At 40.5% G+C, this 15307-nt stretch overlaps 1 protein-coding gene across 1 annotated transcript; it reads right to left on the bottom strand.

Moving 5' to 3' along the window:
- Nucleotides 1-759: 759 nt before the first annotated feature.
- On the bottom strand, nt 760-4285 carry LOC140948937 (uncharacterized). Its single transcript, XM_073398198.1, has one exon. It carries the CDS (start codon nt 4222-4224, stop codon nt 2143-2145), a length of 2082 nt encoding a protein of 693 aa, XP_073254299.1. The 5' UTR covers nt 4225-4285; the 3' UTR covers nt 760-2142.
- Between the last annotated feature and the right edge of the window lie 11022 nt (nt 4286-15307).

Here is a 15307-nt window from a genome sequence, read left to right on the forward strand (position 1 = left end):
GAAGTATCCCGAAAGGAAGCTGAACATTTCTGCTTTGGAATGCAAGTTTTGGCCAAATTTTAGCTTGAGAAACAGCTTCAGAAGATGCCGTTCTATTAAGGTGAGTAAAATTTTTATGGCTGATATTAACGCTTTTCACCGCGCAGTAAGCCTTTCGCTCTCTAAATTAGGGTCTGTATTACATGATGTGTTCAGTGAAACTGTTGGATATTTGAAGTGTCGATAAGTAAATTAAAGAAGAAAAGTGCTCAGGTCATAAATGAACTCTTCTTGAAATTTAAGCCATGTCCACACGAAACCGGAAAGGCTGAACCCGCATACATACTGAGTCCGTGCGATGTATCCAGTTGGACCCACCCATCCACACTAATACACTGCGATTTACATTTGCATTCCCAAAACGGGCTCAATGTAATTCCGCTGCATTCGTGGAAAGTAATTGTAGCTATATTATGAGCACACTGGCCTAGTTTCAGCGCTTTTAGCCAGCATTTCATATCTTTTGAATGTCTCAAGAAGGAATGTCAACGATAAATAACGACGCAAACTGCCGATTTGTTCGTCAGGAGCGACGTGATAAAGCCAAACTTTTGCTAAAATAACCAGCGACTAAAACTTTTTAATGAAAAGCTCCCGTAAGCGACCGCAACCGCTTTTAGGATTACCCAACTGGACTTTTTCTTTGTTTTTAAGCTCTCGTAAGCGACAACTCAGAATCTTATTCATATAAATCAACACTTTAATAAAAGTGAACACCGCGCTAATGATCTAAAAAAATGAACGTAAAGTTTAGCTTCGTCCAGCAGATATAGAGACATTTATTAAACATTAATTTTTTAATTATTTAATAATGAGTTTCTGAAGCTCTCGTAAGCGACCGCCCACTGGTGTTTTACCATACGGTCCAGTTTGTTTAAAGGCTGGATAGCGCTATCCACTGGATAAATCACTATCCAGCGGATAAGCATGAGGGAAACTAATTGCGTTATCCACTGACCTTTGAGCAACTGGGGTCAGCTTTAGTTACGATCACTTTTTCGAATTTCCGAGGAGGTCGCTTACAAGATTTTCGACTTTATTGAAGCCAATGGAAAACGACGACTGGCAATCGCTTCAATCCAAATATTCTGATCATGATATACTGGAACTGTTGAAGGAACAGTATTTAAGTAAACAGAAGCAGGGGCACCCAACGACAAATTTCGGAAAATATCTGTCCGGAAGACGATTTGAGATCTAGAATTTTCGGAACATTTGTCGTAAAATTTTTTGCTTGCCTGCCTCTCCTAGGATTTTCGAACATATAAAAACTACTATCATTGCCCATTTTTAACGGATTTTTACCCTGAAAAGGTCACCTAGAATTTTCGGGAGCCTTTTTTCTGGCTAAAAATTTCGAAAAGGTAAGTTTTGATCCCTATAATTTTCGGATCACTAGACTTTCAGCTAGGAAATCCGAACAGATGAAAAATTTTTAGGGGATAAAAATATGCCTATATCTACCGTTTAAATGCTAAAATACGTTTAACAATGCTATGTTTAAGTGGTTTTGAACTAAATTTTCGTTGGGTGCCCCTGCAGAAGGTTGCTGTCCTTTTTGGCACGACGTTGCACTCTTTCCAACTTAGTAATATTTTTGGCAGTGAAACGTAATGATTATATACAATAATTGATTAAATGAGGAAAAGTAAAACCTTTTGATTATTTCTTTTGATTTAACAATTAACCCCTTTTGATTCTCTCTTTCATAAAGAAAACAGGTGAATTTCTGTTACTTATCCACCTTGTCACTGTGATTGAGGTTTACGGAGTGAGCGAAAAGCTCGTATATTTTCTCTACACAAAAGCAACTACCGTGGACCTCGATATAACCAAGGGCCAAGGGACAGGCAAAATATGTTCACTATAACGAGGTTTCGTTATATCGAGGATCTTTTCCATATATTTTACTATTCCTGGGGTAAGAAAATTTGTTCGCCGCGTTATACCGAGGACTTCTTTATATAGAAGTAAGTTATATCGAGGTTACACGGTACTTTAAAAAAATTCCCATATTTCCACACATTGTGGATGAGTCTTTCCAGTCGAACTCTTGATTAAGATTGATAGCTAATTATACTGTTTACCTATTGTGTTATACCATCAGATTTTGTGGATAACTAAGTAATTTTGAACCAGTCTAGCAACTTTTTCCTCTAGGACTATAGTGTCACGTTTTCTACGAGTATCTCCATCTAAACAAATGCTGAGGATCTTTGGAAAAGATCCGGTAAAAAATGCGGCTAAAGCTCGCAGTACAGGTGTTGAGCCAACGCCAAAACGCATTATCAAAAGAAAAGTATAGAGGACAAAACTCAAAATTAAAGTGACTTTTACAAGTAGTATGCAAATACTTTCTCTGATAGGCATTACCTCTTGACACGCTATGTTAAACAAGCCTTCTGGAATTCTGACCTCGTAGCCATTAGGCGTATCTAATTTCTCAAGATCCTTGTGTAGTTCCTCTCTGAATTTTTTTTCATGCTGCTGCGATTGCTTGTAAAACTTAAAGAGCGTTAGAGATAGATCGTGGTATTGGTTAGTGAAAGAGCTGTAGCTACTCCACAAGTAGTACCAGACAAGAACAAAGCAGACCACATATGAGAGACCCTCCTCAGAAAACAAAAGGGTGAAGAGTACAAACATACCTGTCACGAAACCAAACACTGCGTCAATCAAGACCTCGTTTACTCCTTTGAGAGCTAATTGACCAACAAGGAAAAGTACCATTATTAGCAATGCTCTTATAAATGGATTAGTGATACGATTCGGTATAGAGGCAACACCTGGATTTGGAAGTATAATGTTATAAGTTGTGAACAGGGGAGATGTAAATACAATACTAAACACAACTATCGCCAGCATTACAACAGGTGGTATAACAGCGGCAAAGAAAATCATTAACGGCATCAAAACAATGAACATGGGAACACGGAGAAACCATATGTTACATGATGTTAGTTTCCTTGAGGGCCAGATAACTGAGATAATTCGACTGAACCTTCTGAAACAAAAACCAAGGCATACACGAAAAAGCCGATGACATTTAAGTAAAATCAAAGGTTGCAAGCACAAATGTTTAAGAATTCTTCTCGGAAGAGTACCGTTGCATCTAAGCTTTGTATTTTCCATTACTGTTTCCATGTTCTGGCAAAAGAAACAGGGCGTCTCTGTAGAAGACGCATTAAAAAAGGAATGATAAACTGCAAGGAAAACATAGCAAATAAAACATACTGTCAACAGCAATGGACGGGAAAAGCAGAAGGTGATTCTGTCTTTAGCTGGTATTTCTTCTGACTGGTGTTGTTGGCTTATGTAATGAAAACCAATAACGATTATAAGGAATGGAAGTGGTACTAGCACAGCTCCTGCAATAAAGTTTTTTGTCCTGTGATAGAAATCATCAGAATCATCAACTTCAGAGAAGAAGTAATTTCCTATCAGACTCCTGACACCTATCGGGCTTGCTCCTTCCAGACAAATATGACGAATGCCATTTTCGTTAACCTTTGTTGGCGAGAAGAGGCACAGAAAGGCAGGGAAGTATAAAATCAAAAAGTAAAAAAAGAAGAGGATACTCCTGTGTGCAAAACACTCGGCATCAGCCCTTACGTTGCTCCAATTCAAACGACTGACGGTAATGTTTCCTGTTGAGATGCTGTGATTCGGGTCCACCGCAAGCTCTGCAAGATGACCTCTAATAAAGCTTATGTCGTCGGGTAAAATTGGAGCACTGTTGGTTCTAGTCGCGGCCGATTTCCGTGTAAGCGTTAACTTACAATCTGCTTTGATTTCTCTGTAAGCTTGATAGTTAGAACAGAGTAAGTTTAATACTGTTTCGAGTGCTAGGGCGAAACTTAAAGGTTTGTTGTTTACAGGACGCTTAATTTGCACTTTTACTGAGGCTACTCTTTCTGAGTCAGGAAATGTTTGGTTGGCGCATAACTCTTTGTCCACTTTCATCCTGTATATAATAGCAACGTTGATGACTCCGGTCCCTGTAAAGTCTTTGTTGGATTCTTTTCGTAAATCAGATTCAATAACTTTGCAATTCCAGCTACATTTGGTGACATTCCTGCGTCGTTCGCTATCGTTGAACACATAACGTCCGTAATACGGTGCTTGTGTTTGACACTGAAAGGCAGCAAGTAAGACTACAAAACAGAACTGGGAAGCTAACAGCATGGCTTTAAAATCCGGTAGAAAAAGTCGGCGCTGGACGGTAGGAAATCAAGCTTGATCTTAAAGATCTAGGAGGCTTGTTTTCTTTGGAGATCTTGAGTATAAGGAGTGACACACAATCAAAATAAACTTTGAAATATTATTACGCCCTTTGCTACACAGCCGTTTTTAGTGTCGTCACGCAACGCTCCTTACATTCCTTTCCCTTTGTGTTTGTGGTCTAACGAACAAGCCAATCATGTATAAGAGATTTGACAATACGTGAGCCGCAGGGCGCTAGGAAGCGAGCACGTTCTCAGTTTTCGACAAATCAATCAATCGTCACTGAATTTAGATGGCTCTTTGTTTTCAAGCAACGTAAAGGTTAATTTGCAAAAAAGTTTGTTTTAAGCGGTCAAGAAAGTTCCAAGTGAAAAAAGGTTTGATAAGCCTAGAAGACTTTTACCAGGATCGGTTGGTTCTTCATTTAACGTGCATATGTACTGATATGTAATGAAGAATTTTATGTGCCAGATGTGCTCATTGTGTTCCTGTGAAGACTAAATCTTATAAATTATCGATAAGCGATTTCCCGAAACTATACCTGGCAAATTTATGAGCACATCCATGTTCTGCATCGCAATTTGCTCGACTTGCTTGCTGCTGCTGCTTATCTGCTAAATTTTGAACTTTTGACTCGACTACGATAACACTACTGTAGTTAGACTTTCAAAAAGGTCCTTCGTCGGATTTCATATGGCATGGGACGAAGGACTTTTCATACTTGAATGGCCCCAATTTTACCGACCCAAAAACGGGTCGGTGCGCTTGGACCAATCAGAGTAGCTCCCAAGGACCCTTGGGGATAAAGCTGTCTTCCACAAGTACTAAGCGCATTGAAACGTGACTTGCGTTTCCAATAGGCCATTTGCATGATGGCGTCATTTTACTACTATGACCAGAATCCTTTTCGTTTTTTCTTTCATATTTAAATTCGTTTATCCCATCGAGGTTTAAAAAACAAAAGCCCTAATTTGCACAACAAAACAAAATTCTGAAGGATTCTGGTCGTGGTGGTAAAATGACGTCATCGTGCAAATGGCCTATTCCAACATGGGGTCGATTGCGAAGTTGAAGGTGTTGACAGGCCAAACACGACTCATAAGTTCGTGATAGTGTGACACGTGACCTTATAGTTTTGCTCTAACAAGGATATCTCCTAGCGATTTTGCTCTTTTATATGAAATGATGGGAGGCTCGTTGTATATTTCTCTCAGTAGTCGTTGGTCTTGAACTAAGTGCCATTTGCTCATTAAAATATGTTTAAGGTTCTGCAAAGCAGGATGGTACGCCGGGTAACGAAAGGCAGAATTTTTTTTTCGCACTTCATTGTTGTTTTGTAAAGCTGACTTCCGTTTGGTGAATTTACCTCAGTGGTGATTTTTTCTATGAGATTGTGCCGAGGGTAACCTCTAGCGCGAAGGCGTTTTTTGAAGTTGTAGATGTTTTCATAGACGCATTTAGCTGAGGAGTTAGTTCTCACAGATACACACACACGTTCAATAGATTCAGTCGGAGTGGAACCAGCACATTCCGCCATGAAGTCAAGGATTCGCAAATGAGTCCTGAAACCCCAAATGCGAGTCACGCTACTCCCCATTTTTGGAGCGAAATGCAAATGGCAACCCATCAAGCGAGACAAGTCGACCTCTCGCGACTTCGTCACTCGCGGTCGGCCGCTTCGCGGCCAAACAAGGCCCGCTCCGCTCGCCAAGAGGTCGACTTGTAGCAAGTCTATACTGCAGTTAATTGCTTGTTTTGACGCGACGATTTTGATTATTCTGTCATTCACACATGGGGCACCGATAAAAGCAAAGCTGTGATTGGAGGAGTCACAGTACCGCAAACGTGGTGCGAACACCTTCCAGAAAATGGGAGCTGAATTATAATTGCATGGCTAATCACGGGAAAGGAATGTAGTTCGGTTTTCAGCAGCCGTTATTGGGGAGGAGCGTTGGGTGACGACTCTAAAAACGGCTGTGTAGCAGTCTATAGATACCTTGGCTCGAGTCAGCAAGGAATGGAAAAAGCTCTTGACCGACTTATGTTGGATGAGAGGGTCTCAAAGGTCATAACCGTTAGTCTTAAAACAACCAAAATTTCAGTCGTTACTCGTAGAAAATGAGCTTTTTGACAGTTAATTGCAAACAATCTGTAAAAAGTTTCTCTATCCACAATTTGCCTTAAGGTACGGTAAAACTTGCAACAAAAACGTGCAACTTGAGCTAACATGTTTTGCAGCACTGCTGTTGAGAGAGTCTTAAAAAGCGATGTCGCACGTTTTACCACCCACGTTCATAACTAAAAGATTACTCTCGAAAATTGGTCCTTCAGCGGTCGAGACAAGGAATAGACTTCTCCATGCCCTTGTTAAACCTACACTACTTTACGGTTGTGAAATATGTGGACCAGAACTACTGTCTTATAGGACACATTTTGATAAAAGTACAATTGAGCAAGTTCTAGTTCATTAAATAATTTTGCAACAAACATTTAATGTCCCATGGTACACAACAATCTCTAATTCTTAAGTTCATTGCAGCCACGCTTAAACATAATTTTAGTGTTTCAGTGGCACAGCTGAGGCTATGTGTCTGATTAACTATAAAATTGTCCACTTATTGGAGTTTCTACTATGAAAGTTTGAAAGAGTATTACAGTATCGGTGTACTGCAGTTTCCTGGTTTGCTCATTTGGTTTGTTACCAGAGCAGTAGGCCTGGGTTCGATTCCTGGCAGGACTAGCACTCAGACTGCCTTTGCTCTGAATAGGTAGACTTTTCAACCTTCACACTTAATGAGAACGAAAAACTGCAAGGGCCGTCTCACACCACTTGCACTTAATCTGACTGTTTGGGATAAAAGAACCAGTAGGGACACAGCTAAATTCTGGTAGTGTCAACCTACCCACCCTTTCCCTTGCCGCAGCCTCTATCTCAAATTCATATTCACTTTATTGAACACCCATAACAGGAAAAACGGTTATTGATAAATTGTAATCTGCACCACAAGCAGTGTTAACTGAATTGTGTTATTTGAAAAGCCTCCCGGGGAGATATTTCTCAGTATTAAGAACACTCTAAAGAAAATATCAACCTGGAAGAGTCATTTTTAGCTGAAATCCCTTTTTGGGTATTCAAAAGTGCAAATTTAAATTTGTTCTTATAGAGGAAAAATGATGAAAAGGACCATTTGATAACTTCAAGAAGTCAAACAGTTGTACACAAACTAAATTTGCCATGTCACTCTAAAATGGATTTGATACAAATATTTTGACATTGCAGACAAAAGCTGGTCCTATTGTTCCTGCCATTCATGAGACTTTGTGAAGATAAAATCACATCGAAATGGTTCATGATATTTGTTAGAACCAATAGTTTAGAGGTGACTCGAGCGAGAGAAGCTATTGACTCAGACTTTACGTGTAAATAGAGTTCTAATACAGAATTTATGAAAATGGCTTAGCCTATCGCATCTCTTGTCGCCGTTGCCCTGCCAACTACATCGACGAAACAGGGCGTACACTGAGACGACGTTTTGGCCAGCACCTTCGAAGCATTGAGAAGAAATTATCAGGTTTCCTTGACCGGCCTACCGAACAATCAGTATATCCCCAAAAGTGATGTTGATGACTGGACAATTGTCTCATAAGGAGGGCAGTCTTACCGTAAACGGAGACATCGACGGAGTAATGTGTCCAATGATCGTTGACAGAGGCGCCAACGTCACAGTAGTTCGTCCAGACGTGTTAAGCAAGCAGACACTCTCTCGTCTACGAGCCACTAACAATGTCCTCAAAACTGCAACAGGAGAAACAGCGAAAGTGTGCGGAAAACTGAGGCTTTGGGTCAGGATTGTGGGGACTCAAGTCTTGCATGAAGTTTTGGTTGCAAATATATCCGACAGATTTATATTAGGCCTAGACTTTCTGATGGCCCATAGCTTTACTGTCGATGCAGGAGCAGGGAGCCTACGAATTTGAGCAGAGGAAGTTGCCCTTCATAAGCCTTTACCCAGCGAACAAGCCCGTTGCTATCGAGTGACAGCAGTTGAGGACACTCTGATCTTACCTCACAGGGAGGCCATTGTGGCAGCTAAGATTATGGCCAACGCTCTTTGCAAGCCATGGGGAACAATAGGCCCATCCATGACTGCTATTTTCCCACCTGACGTGATGGTGGGTAAGACACTGAACGACAGCCAAAAAGATTACGTCCCGGTGAGGGTGGTTAACCTCTCTAGTGAGCCAAGGAAAGTTTGTAGCGGCACGGAGGTGGCAAGTTGTGAACCTGTGAAAAGAACCATGAGAAGACAGCCTTCACAGTAGGGAATGGACTCTCGCAGTACAACGTAATGGCTTTCGGTCTGTGTAAAGCACCAGCCACGTTTAAACGCCTGATGGATACCATCCTTGGGGACCTTAGGTGCTTAATCTACCTTGACGACATAATTGTTCACGCTACGGTCAGACCAGGTATAAAATGCAGACTCCGGACTGAGTATAAAACACGGACTAGGTATAAAACGCGGACTACGGACTATGTATATAAAACGGCTTTAGAAAGGTAAAACTGAGAGAAGTGGAAAACGGACTAGCAAAAACAGTAGTCCCAGCTTTAACATTCCCTTGGCTGTTCACGTAGTCTATTTTTCCCACGGAGAAGGAAGGTTATGCCGGTACTCAAGACAACTGAAATTAAACTCTGAATTTTATAAAAAGAAGGAGTTAGAAGAGATTTCAATTTACAGTTTCAAACCAATAAGAAGCACCGAATTAAAAAAAATGGTATTGATTTTAGTCAGATCAGTAAAATTCTTATCGGATGCCACAATTCCGTTTCAAATAAAGCCTTGGGAATATGAGGACTGAATGAAGAACTCAGACGAGAATGTCAATGTAGGGCATTCTGCGATGCACAAAAGCAGTATTTAGGGGGGAGGGATTACTCACATATGTGAATAATAACCGAAATGAGTCATCCAACGTTATATTCTAAGCGACGATTATGATGACATGCTTTACACCCTGCTCCTGATCCCCGGAGGGGGATACTACTGGGAATTCTTGGTGGGGGTGTGGTGCTCTGTTCTCCAAATCCTGCCCTGTCCTGACCTTATTGCAGACCAAAAAATGTCATTTTCCACACCCGTTTTCAGACCAGATCTCTAAAATCCATACCCATTTTCGGACCTGACCTAATTTCGCCTGTTCCAGGATCTCAGATAGTTGGGGAGACTCCCCAGTTTTCTCCCGTTTTATTTTCGTGTTTTCGCTTTCTCAATTCAGCGGACCCAACTATCTCAGAGCCTGGAACAGGTTAGGTCTAATTAGGCAGAAATTATGTCATCATTACCAAGTTAGAGCGGAAACAAAAAAAATTCTCCAAATGCATTTCGAATTCGCATATTTCTATTTCGTTCTTATTCATTTGGAATTGAAACGATAAATACGCCCATTCATGTACGCTCCTGTAGTTCCCTCGAAAACCATACCCGATTCCACACCAAAAATAAATGGGCAAAGTGTTTTCAGACCAAAAAGGCCCCAAGCTCCTACCCTTCCATTATATAAGGAAGTACCACCCCTGATCCTGACCCCTTTCATGATTGTTAGAGATCGAGACAAGGTCTAAAAATGGGTGAAGAAAATAGCAATTTGATCCGGCTTATGATTCAGAGAACCGAGAGGCACACCTCCACCAAGACTGATTTATAGGAGTATTTACAACTTTAACTCACGTGCCTTGCTATTTAGCGATCTTTTGATCTTATTTTTCCTTACCTAGAACCAATTAGCACCGTTTTTACCAAAGTAGTCCGTAGTCCGTATTTTATGCCCAGTCCGCAGTCTGCAGTCCGCAGTCCGCAGTCCACACTTTATACCTTGTCCGTGTTTTATGCCCAGTCCATATTTTCCAGTCCGCATTTTATACCTAGTCCGTATTTTATACCCAGTCCCCAGTCCGCAGTCCGCAGTCCGCAGTCCGCAGTCCGCAGTCCATCTTTTATACTGACCGGTTCACGATATGACCTTTGGCCCAGAGTTGAGACCCTTAAGACTTGTTTTCTCCCGTCTACGTGCAGCAAAGCTGAAGTTTAGTCCTGAGAAATGCGAACTTTTTCGACGGAAAGTTAAGTTTCTTGGCCATGTGGTTTGTGAAGATGGAGTTACCACAGATCCTGACAAAGTATAGGCTGTTCAAAACTGGCCTGTGCCACACAATGCCAAGGATGTTAGGAGGTTTGTTGGCTTGTGTACCTATTACCCGGGGGGGGGGGGGGGTACTCCCATACATTACCTATACGGTTATGTGCCGCCCAAAGGGGTCGTGATTTTGAAGCTCCTGATTTAGAATGGGGTATCCATTTCAGAGGCGTTTTCTAGAACGGGGTATAAAATTTCGAACGCACGAAAGCTCCACTTTTGTAAGCAGCCATTTGAAAGTATTCAAGGACAGATTGCTTTTAAAAAAAGGTTCAATGCGTTAACGAGCAAACTGTTGTACTCTTGTTCCACCCTAGAACGGAGTATAAAAAATTGGCCCATTTCTAGAACGGGGTATCAGTTTTAGGGCGAATACTAGAACGGGGTATAAAAAATTGGCCCATTTTTAGAACGGGGTATCAATTTTAGGGAAAATTTTTTCTAGAACGGGGTGCCAATTTGGAGTCCCGGGCGGCACATACCCACCCAAAAAATCCCCAAGTGCCCCCCCCGGGACCTATTACCGCCGGTTTGTCGGTTCCTTCTCCGATTTCGCCCGTCCTCTGCATCAACTGTGAGGACAAAGGAATGCAATGATTCGTTTTAGCAACTCAAAGCTGCTCTTCTGTCTACCCCCGTGCTTGCATACCCCCACAGCGCAGAACCCTTTGTACTAGACACTGATGCCACTTGTGTTGTCATAGGGGCAGTTCTTTCTCAAGTTCACCACCACTATCTAAGAGCCTGGAACAGGCTACTGAAAAAACGGCATATAAGGCCGGAAAGAGTCATCAGAATGCAGACGCATTGTAGCGGCGATTCCGTTTTGAGACAAAGTGCGTCCACTGCCAGCGTCAAGAGGAGAGAGAATTCTGTGAGGGTGGCCTAGGTAGTAAGTCAAATGACGCTTTGCCCGTCGAAACGCCCAATCATCTCGTCAGAGAGCTGCGGCCGTTGTAAAGCCGTTGAGTGGGAGGCTACGCTAGCCCGAGAGTGAATATACACGGAAATAATGCGAAATGGATTTGAAGTATTCGTTGAAGCTATTTTTCCTCAAATGTATCTTTGAATTCATGATAAATACAACTCCACAAGGTTCAAACAGTGTGAATGGCAGAGAAAAATACTTTAAGACTATAATTTTAAGCAGCCAACTGTGTAGCCGCAAGAGCCTTCATGGTTCTTGGTGGCGGTCAGGCCCAGTGAACGGGTGAACGAGTTTCCGACATATAGGCATTCTCGATATGGTTGTCTACAGGTTTGCTTTAATAGATCTACGGTCACAGATTTCCCAGCTCACCCTAAGCGATAATATTACATAACTACGAAAGTCTTCCAAAAGGGTACAATGTCAAATGAGCTTATGTTTCACTGTCACGCAATGTACAGCCGCCCCCTCCTTTCAGAAAAATCGGAGAAAAGGGGCGATTTTTTCTGAGGGCAGGAGGCGGCTGTACAGGTTTTTTTAGCAGCCCAGTTGTGGTCGCCCTAGTTAACACAGGTTTTCTTGATCATGGAGTTTTCCTTGACAGTTTTTAATTAGTAATGTAACTGAGAAATAAATATGACAAGGGTTTCATTGTTAAGGCACATAGGACAAATATTTTGCCATTCACACAACTAAAACAAATATCCAAGAAAACTTGATAGAAGATTGAGGGGCTCATTGTAAGAGCAGACAGAGCCAATTAAAAGTATAAAGCCAAAATTAATGAAGGTCATACTGGTACTATGTATAATTATACCTCTTGTGGCTGATGGCATAGACCAACCTGAATCTGAGCAAAATGGATATATGTACAGGATAAAGTAAAAACATGTTAAAAATTAAAGCACTGCGGATTAAGAGCCTCCAAGCCGAGGTTTGACTAGTAAAAATACCTCATAACTCATAACAAAAACTACTTACAATTAAGCTTGATAAATAAACCAGGTTCTTTTAATAATTTTTGAAATATAACTTATAACCTCAGAAATTAGCCGTGCAGACTAAGCTTGCTTTAATTTATGCAACGTAAATACACCAACAATAATAGTAAAAAAGTAGTAGTAGTAGTAACAGTTATGGTAGTGCCAGTTTTATTGTATAGTTTTTGTCAGGGTCATTCCAACAGTAAATTAGAAGTTGAAAAACCCTATAAAAACTATCTGACTACACATTAGGAAAAAACTTAGTACATGATTAATTTTGGTCACTAATTAAATCGTTATCCTCAAATGCTACCTTTTCTATTATCATTGGAGTTCCTTTCATGTAATTTTGCGCAATATTAGGAACTTTTTCCTCTATAACAGTGGGCTCATATCTTCTCTGTCTATTCCCGCCAAAATAAATGGCAATGATCTTTGGAAAAGATCCGGTAAAAAAGGTTGCTAAAGCTTGCATCACAGGTGTCGCGCAAATATCAAAACGTAATATCAAGAGAAAAGTAAGGTAGACAAAACTTAGAATTAAAGTGACTTTCAAAAGCAGTGTATACACACCTTCCCTAACAGGCATCAGGTCTTCACACGCCATGTCAAAGAGGCCTTCTGGAATTGTGACCTCATAGACCCTTTTGTTAGAATTGGGCGTTTCTATTTCCTCATCATAAAGTTGCAGTTGCTCTTTGGATATTTCTTCATGCTGCTATGATTGTCTGTAAAACTTATAGAGCATTAGAGATAGATCGTGGTATTTTTTAGTGAAAGAACTATAGCTACTCCACAAGTAATAACAAACAAGAACAAAGCAGGCTACATATGGGAGGCTATTCTCAGAAAACAAAAGGATAATAAGTACAAACACACCTGTCGTTAAACCCAACGATGCATCTATCAGAACAATGCATGCTCTAAAGATAGCTAAAAGACTAACGCAAATTTGTAACAGCAGTACAACCAAAACAGAATTGAAGATTCGTTTTAGTCGATAAAAGCTGGTGGCGAAAAGTAACGTCATTATGGGAGATGTAATAATTATTCTAATTGAAACTACTACTAACATTACTAATAGTAGTATAACAGTGGCGACTGGGATCGTTGACAAGAAAACAATAAAGATCAGTAAGATCGGAACTCGAAGAAACATTGTTAACAATCCAGTAGACACTTTCAAAAAGGGTAAGACTACTCGCGACGAGAAATTCTGAAAAAACTAACAAGCTATTTACAAAAGAGCATACAACATTTTACAAAAATTAATGGTTGTAAGCGCATATGATTAAGAATTCTCTGAGGAAGATTATCATTACATCTTAGGTTAGATTTAATGATCGCACAAACGAAACAGGGCGCCTCTGTTTGGGACACATTTAGAAAAGAATCGTAAACTGCCTGAAGAAAATAACAAAAACAGCATACTAACTGAATCGGTCCTTGCAAATCAAAGATGATTAGAAAATTATTTGGTAGCAAGTGGAGATACTGGAAGAATAGATAGTCAAAACCGATTGCAAATATAAGGAACGGAAGCGGCATCAACACAGTTCGCGCAATAAACGTTTTCGTCCTGTGCCAGAGATTATCAACTCCGGAATAGAAACATCTCCCAATAAGATTTCTGAGGCCTACTGGACTTGTTCTTTCTAGAGAAATGTGACGAATGCCATTTTCTGTGACCACAATAGGAGTGAAAAGAAAAAGAAACGTAGGGGAATAATACACGAAAGCAAAATAAAATACTATTGCAAATGCGCATATTTGTGAATCAGCTGATACCCATCCGTTGTTTCGTATCAACTGATTGTCAGTAATGTTTCCTGTAGAGTTAGTTATGTTTATGCTCTCAAAGTTAATTTCAAGATCGCCAAGATGACCTCGAAGAGCATCGTCCAATAATACATCTTTGATAGTTTCATGCAAAGCCGTTCTCCGTGCAAGCGTTAAGTTACAATCTGCTTGGAGTTGTCCGTATGCTTCATGGTTAAAAGAAAACAGCAACTCTAACACTCTTTTAAAGGCTGAGGCGAAACATGAAGGTTTGTCATTTGCAGGTCGCCAAATTTGCAATTTTTCTGTGATGACTGTGCTTGAATTAAGAGACGTTTGATTGGCGCAATACTTTTCGTCCACTTTCATCTTGTATATGACTGCAACTTCGGTAACTCTGGTCCTTGTAAAGTCTTTGTTGATTTTTTCAAGTAAATCAGATTCAATAACTCTGCAATACCAACTGCACTTGGTGACATTCCGTAAGTGTTCACTGCCGTTTAACACCTTGTCATAATCGTGCGTCTGACATTGAAAAGTAGCTAGTAACACTGCTAAAAAGAACTGGGAAGTTGTCATCCTTCTTAAAACTGTTAAGGAAAACCGTCCTACTGCAGTAGTGAACAATATTCAAAGCCTTTCAACATGAAATTCTCTATTGAAATCTAGTTCTTCAGCCTTGCTACATTGCGCTGCAAGGTGATACGCTTAGTAAGCTAAAAAGCACAAATTCTGTTTTGCAGTAGCTTTCGTTTTTGCTCTGAAAGAAAAATACCCTGAGGTGGTCATTTGTTTTAAACCGTCCAGTCACACATAATGATAAACCATAAATATCACAAAAAGTGTAGGCCTTGTCACAGTACAACGCTCTCCTGAGAAAGGGGTTCTTATTGAGTCAATAATCTTCAGCCTGCGTAACGGACAAAAAGATAGTCGCTAAACTTAATGAACGCAAAAATGGTTAGTGAAAAAATTGTCATTTTGAAATTTCCAAGTCCCTGCTAGTTTCAGATTATTATGACCACTGTGGTGGCCCGCCAACGCCATAGCAATTTTGTGCCTTTTTGGTAAAATTTCCGCCCTTTTCTCACGATTATTCTTTTTAATTGTAATCTTCTGTTCAATAGAGTCCTAAGGCTCCCAGATTACATGG

The sequence above is a fragment of the Porites lutea genome, chromosome 9 (genome assembly GCF_958299795.1).
Source record: "Porites lutea chromosome 9, jaPorLute2.1, whole genome shotgun sequence".
NCBI lineage: Eukaryota > Metazoa > Cnidaria > Anthozoa > Scleractinia > Poritidae > Porites > Porites lutea.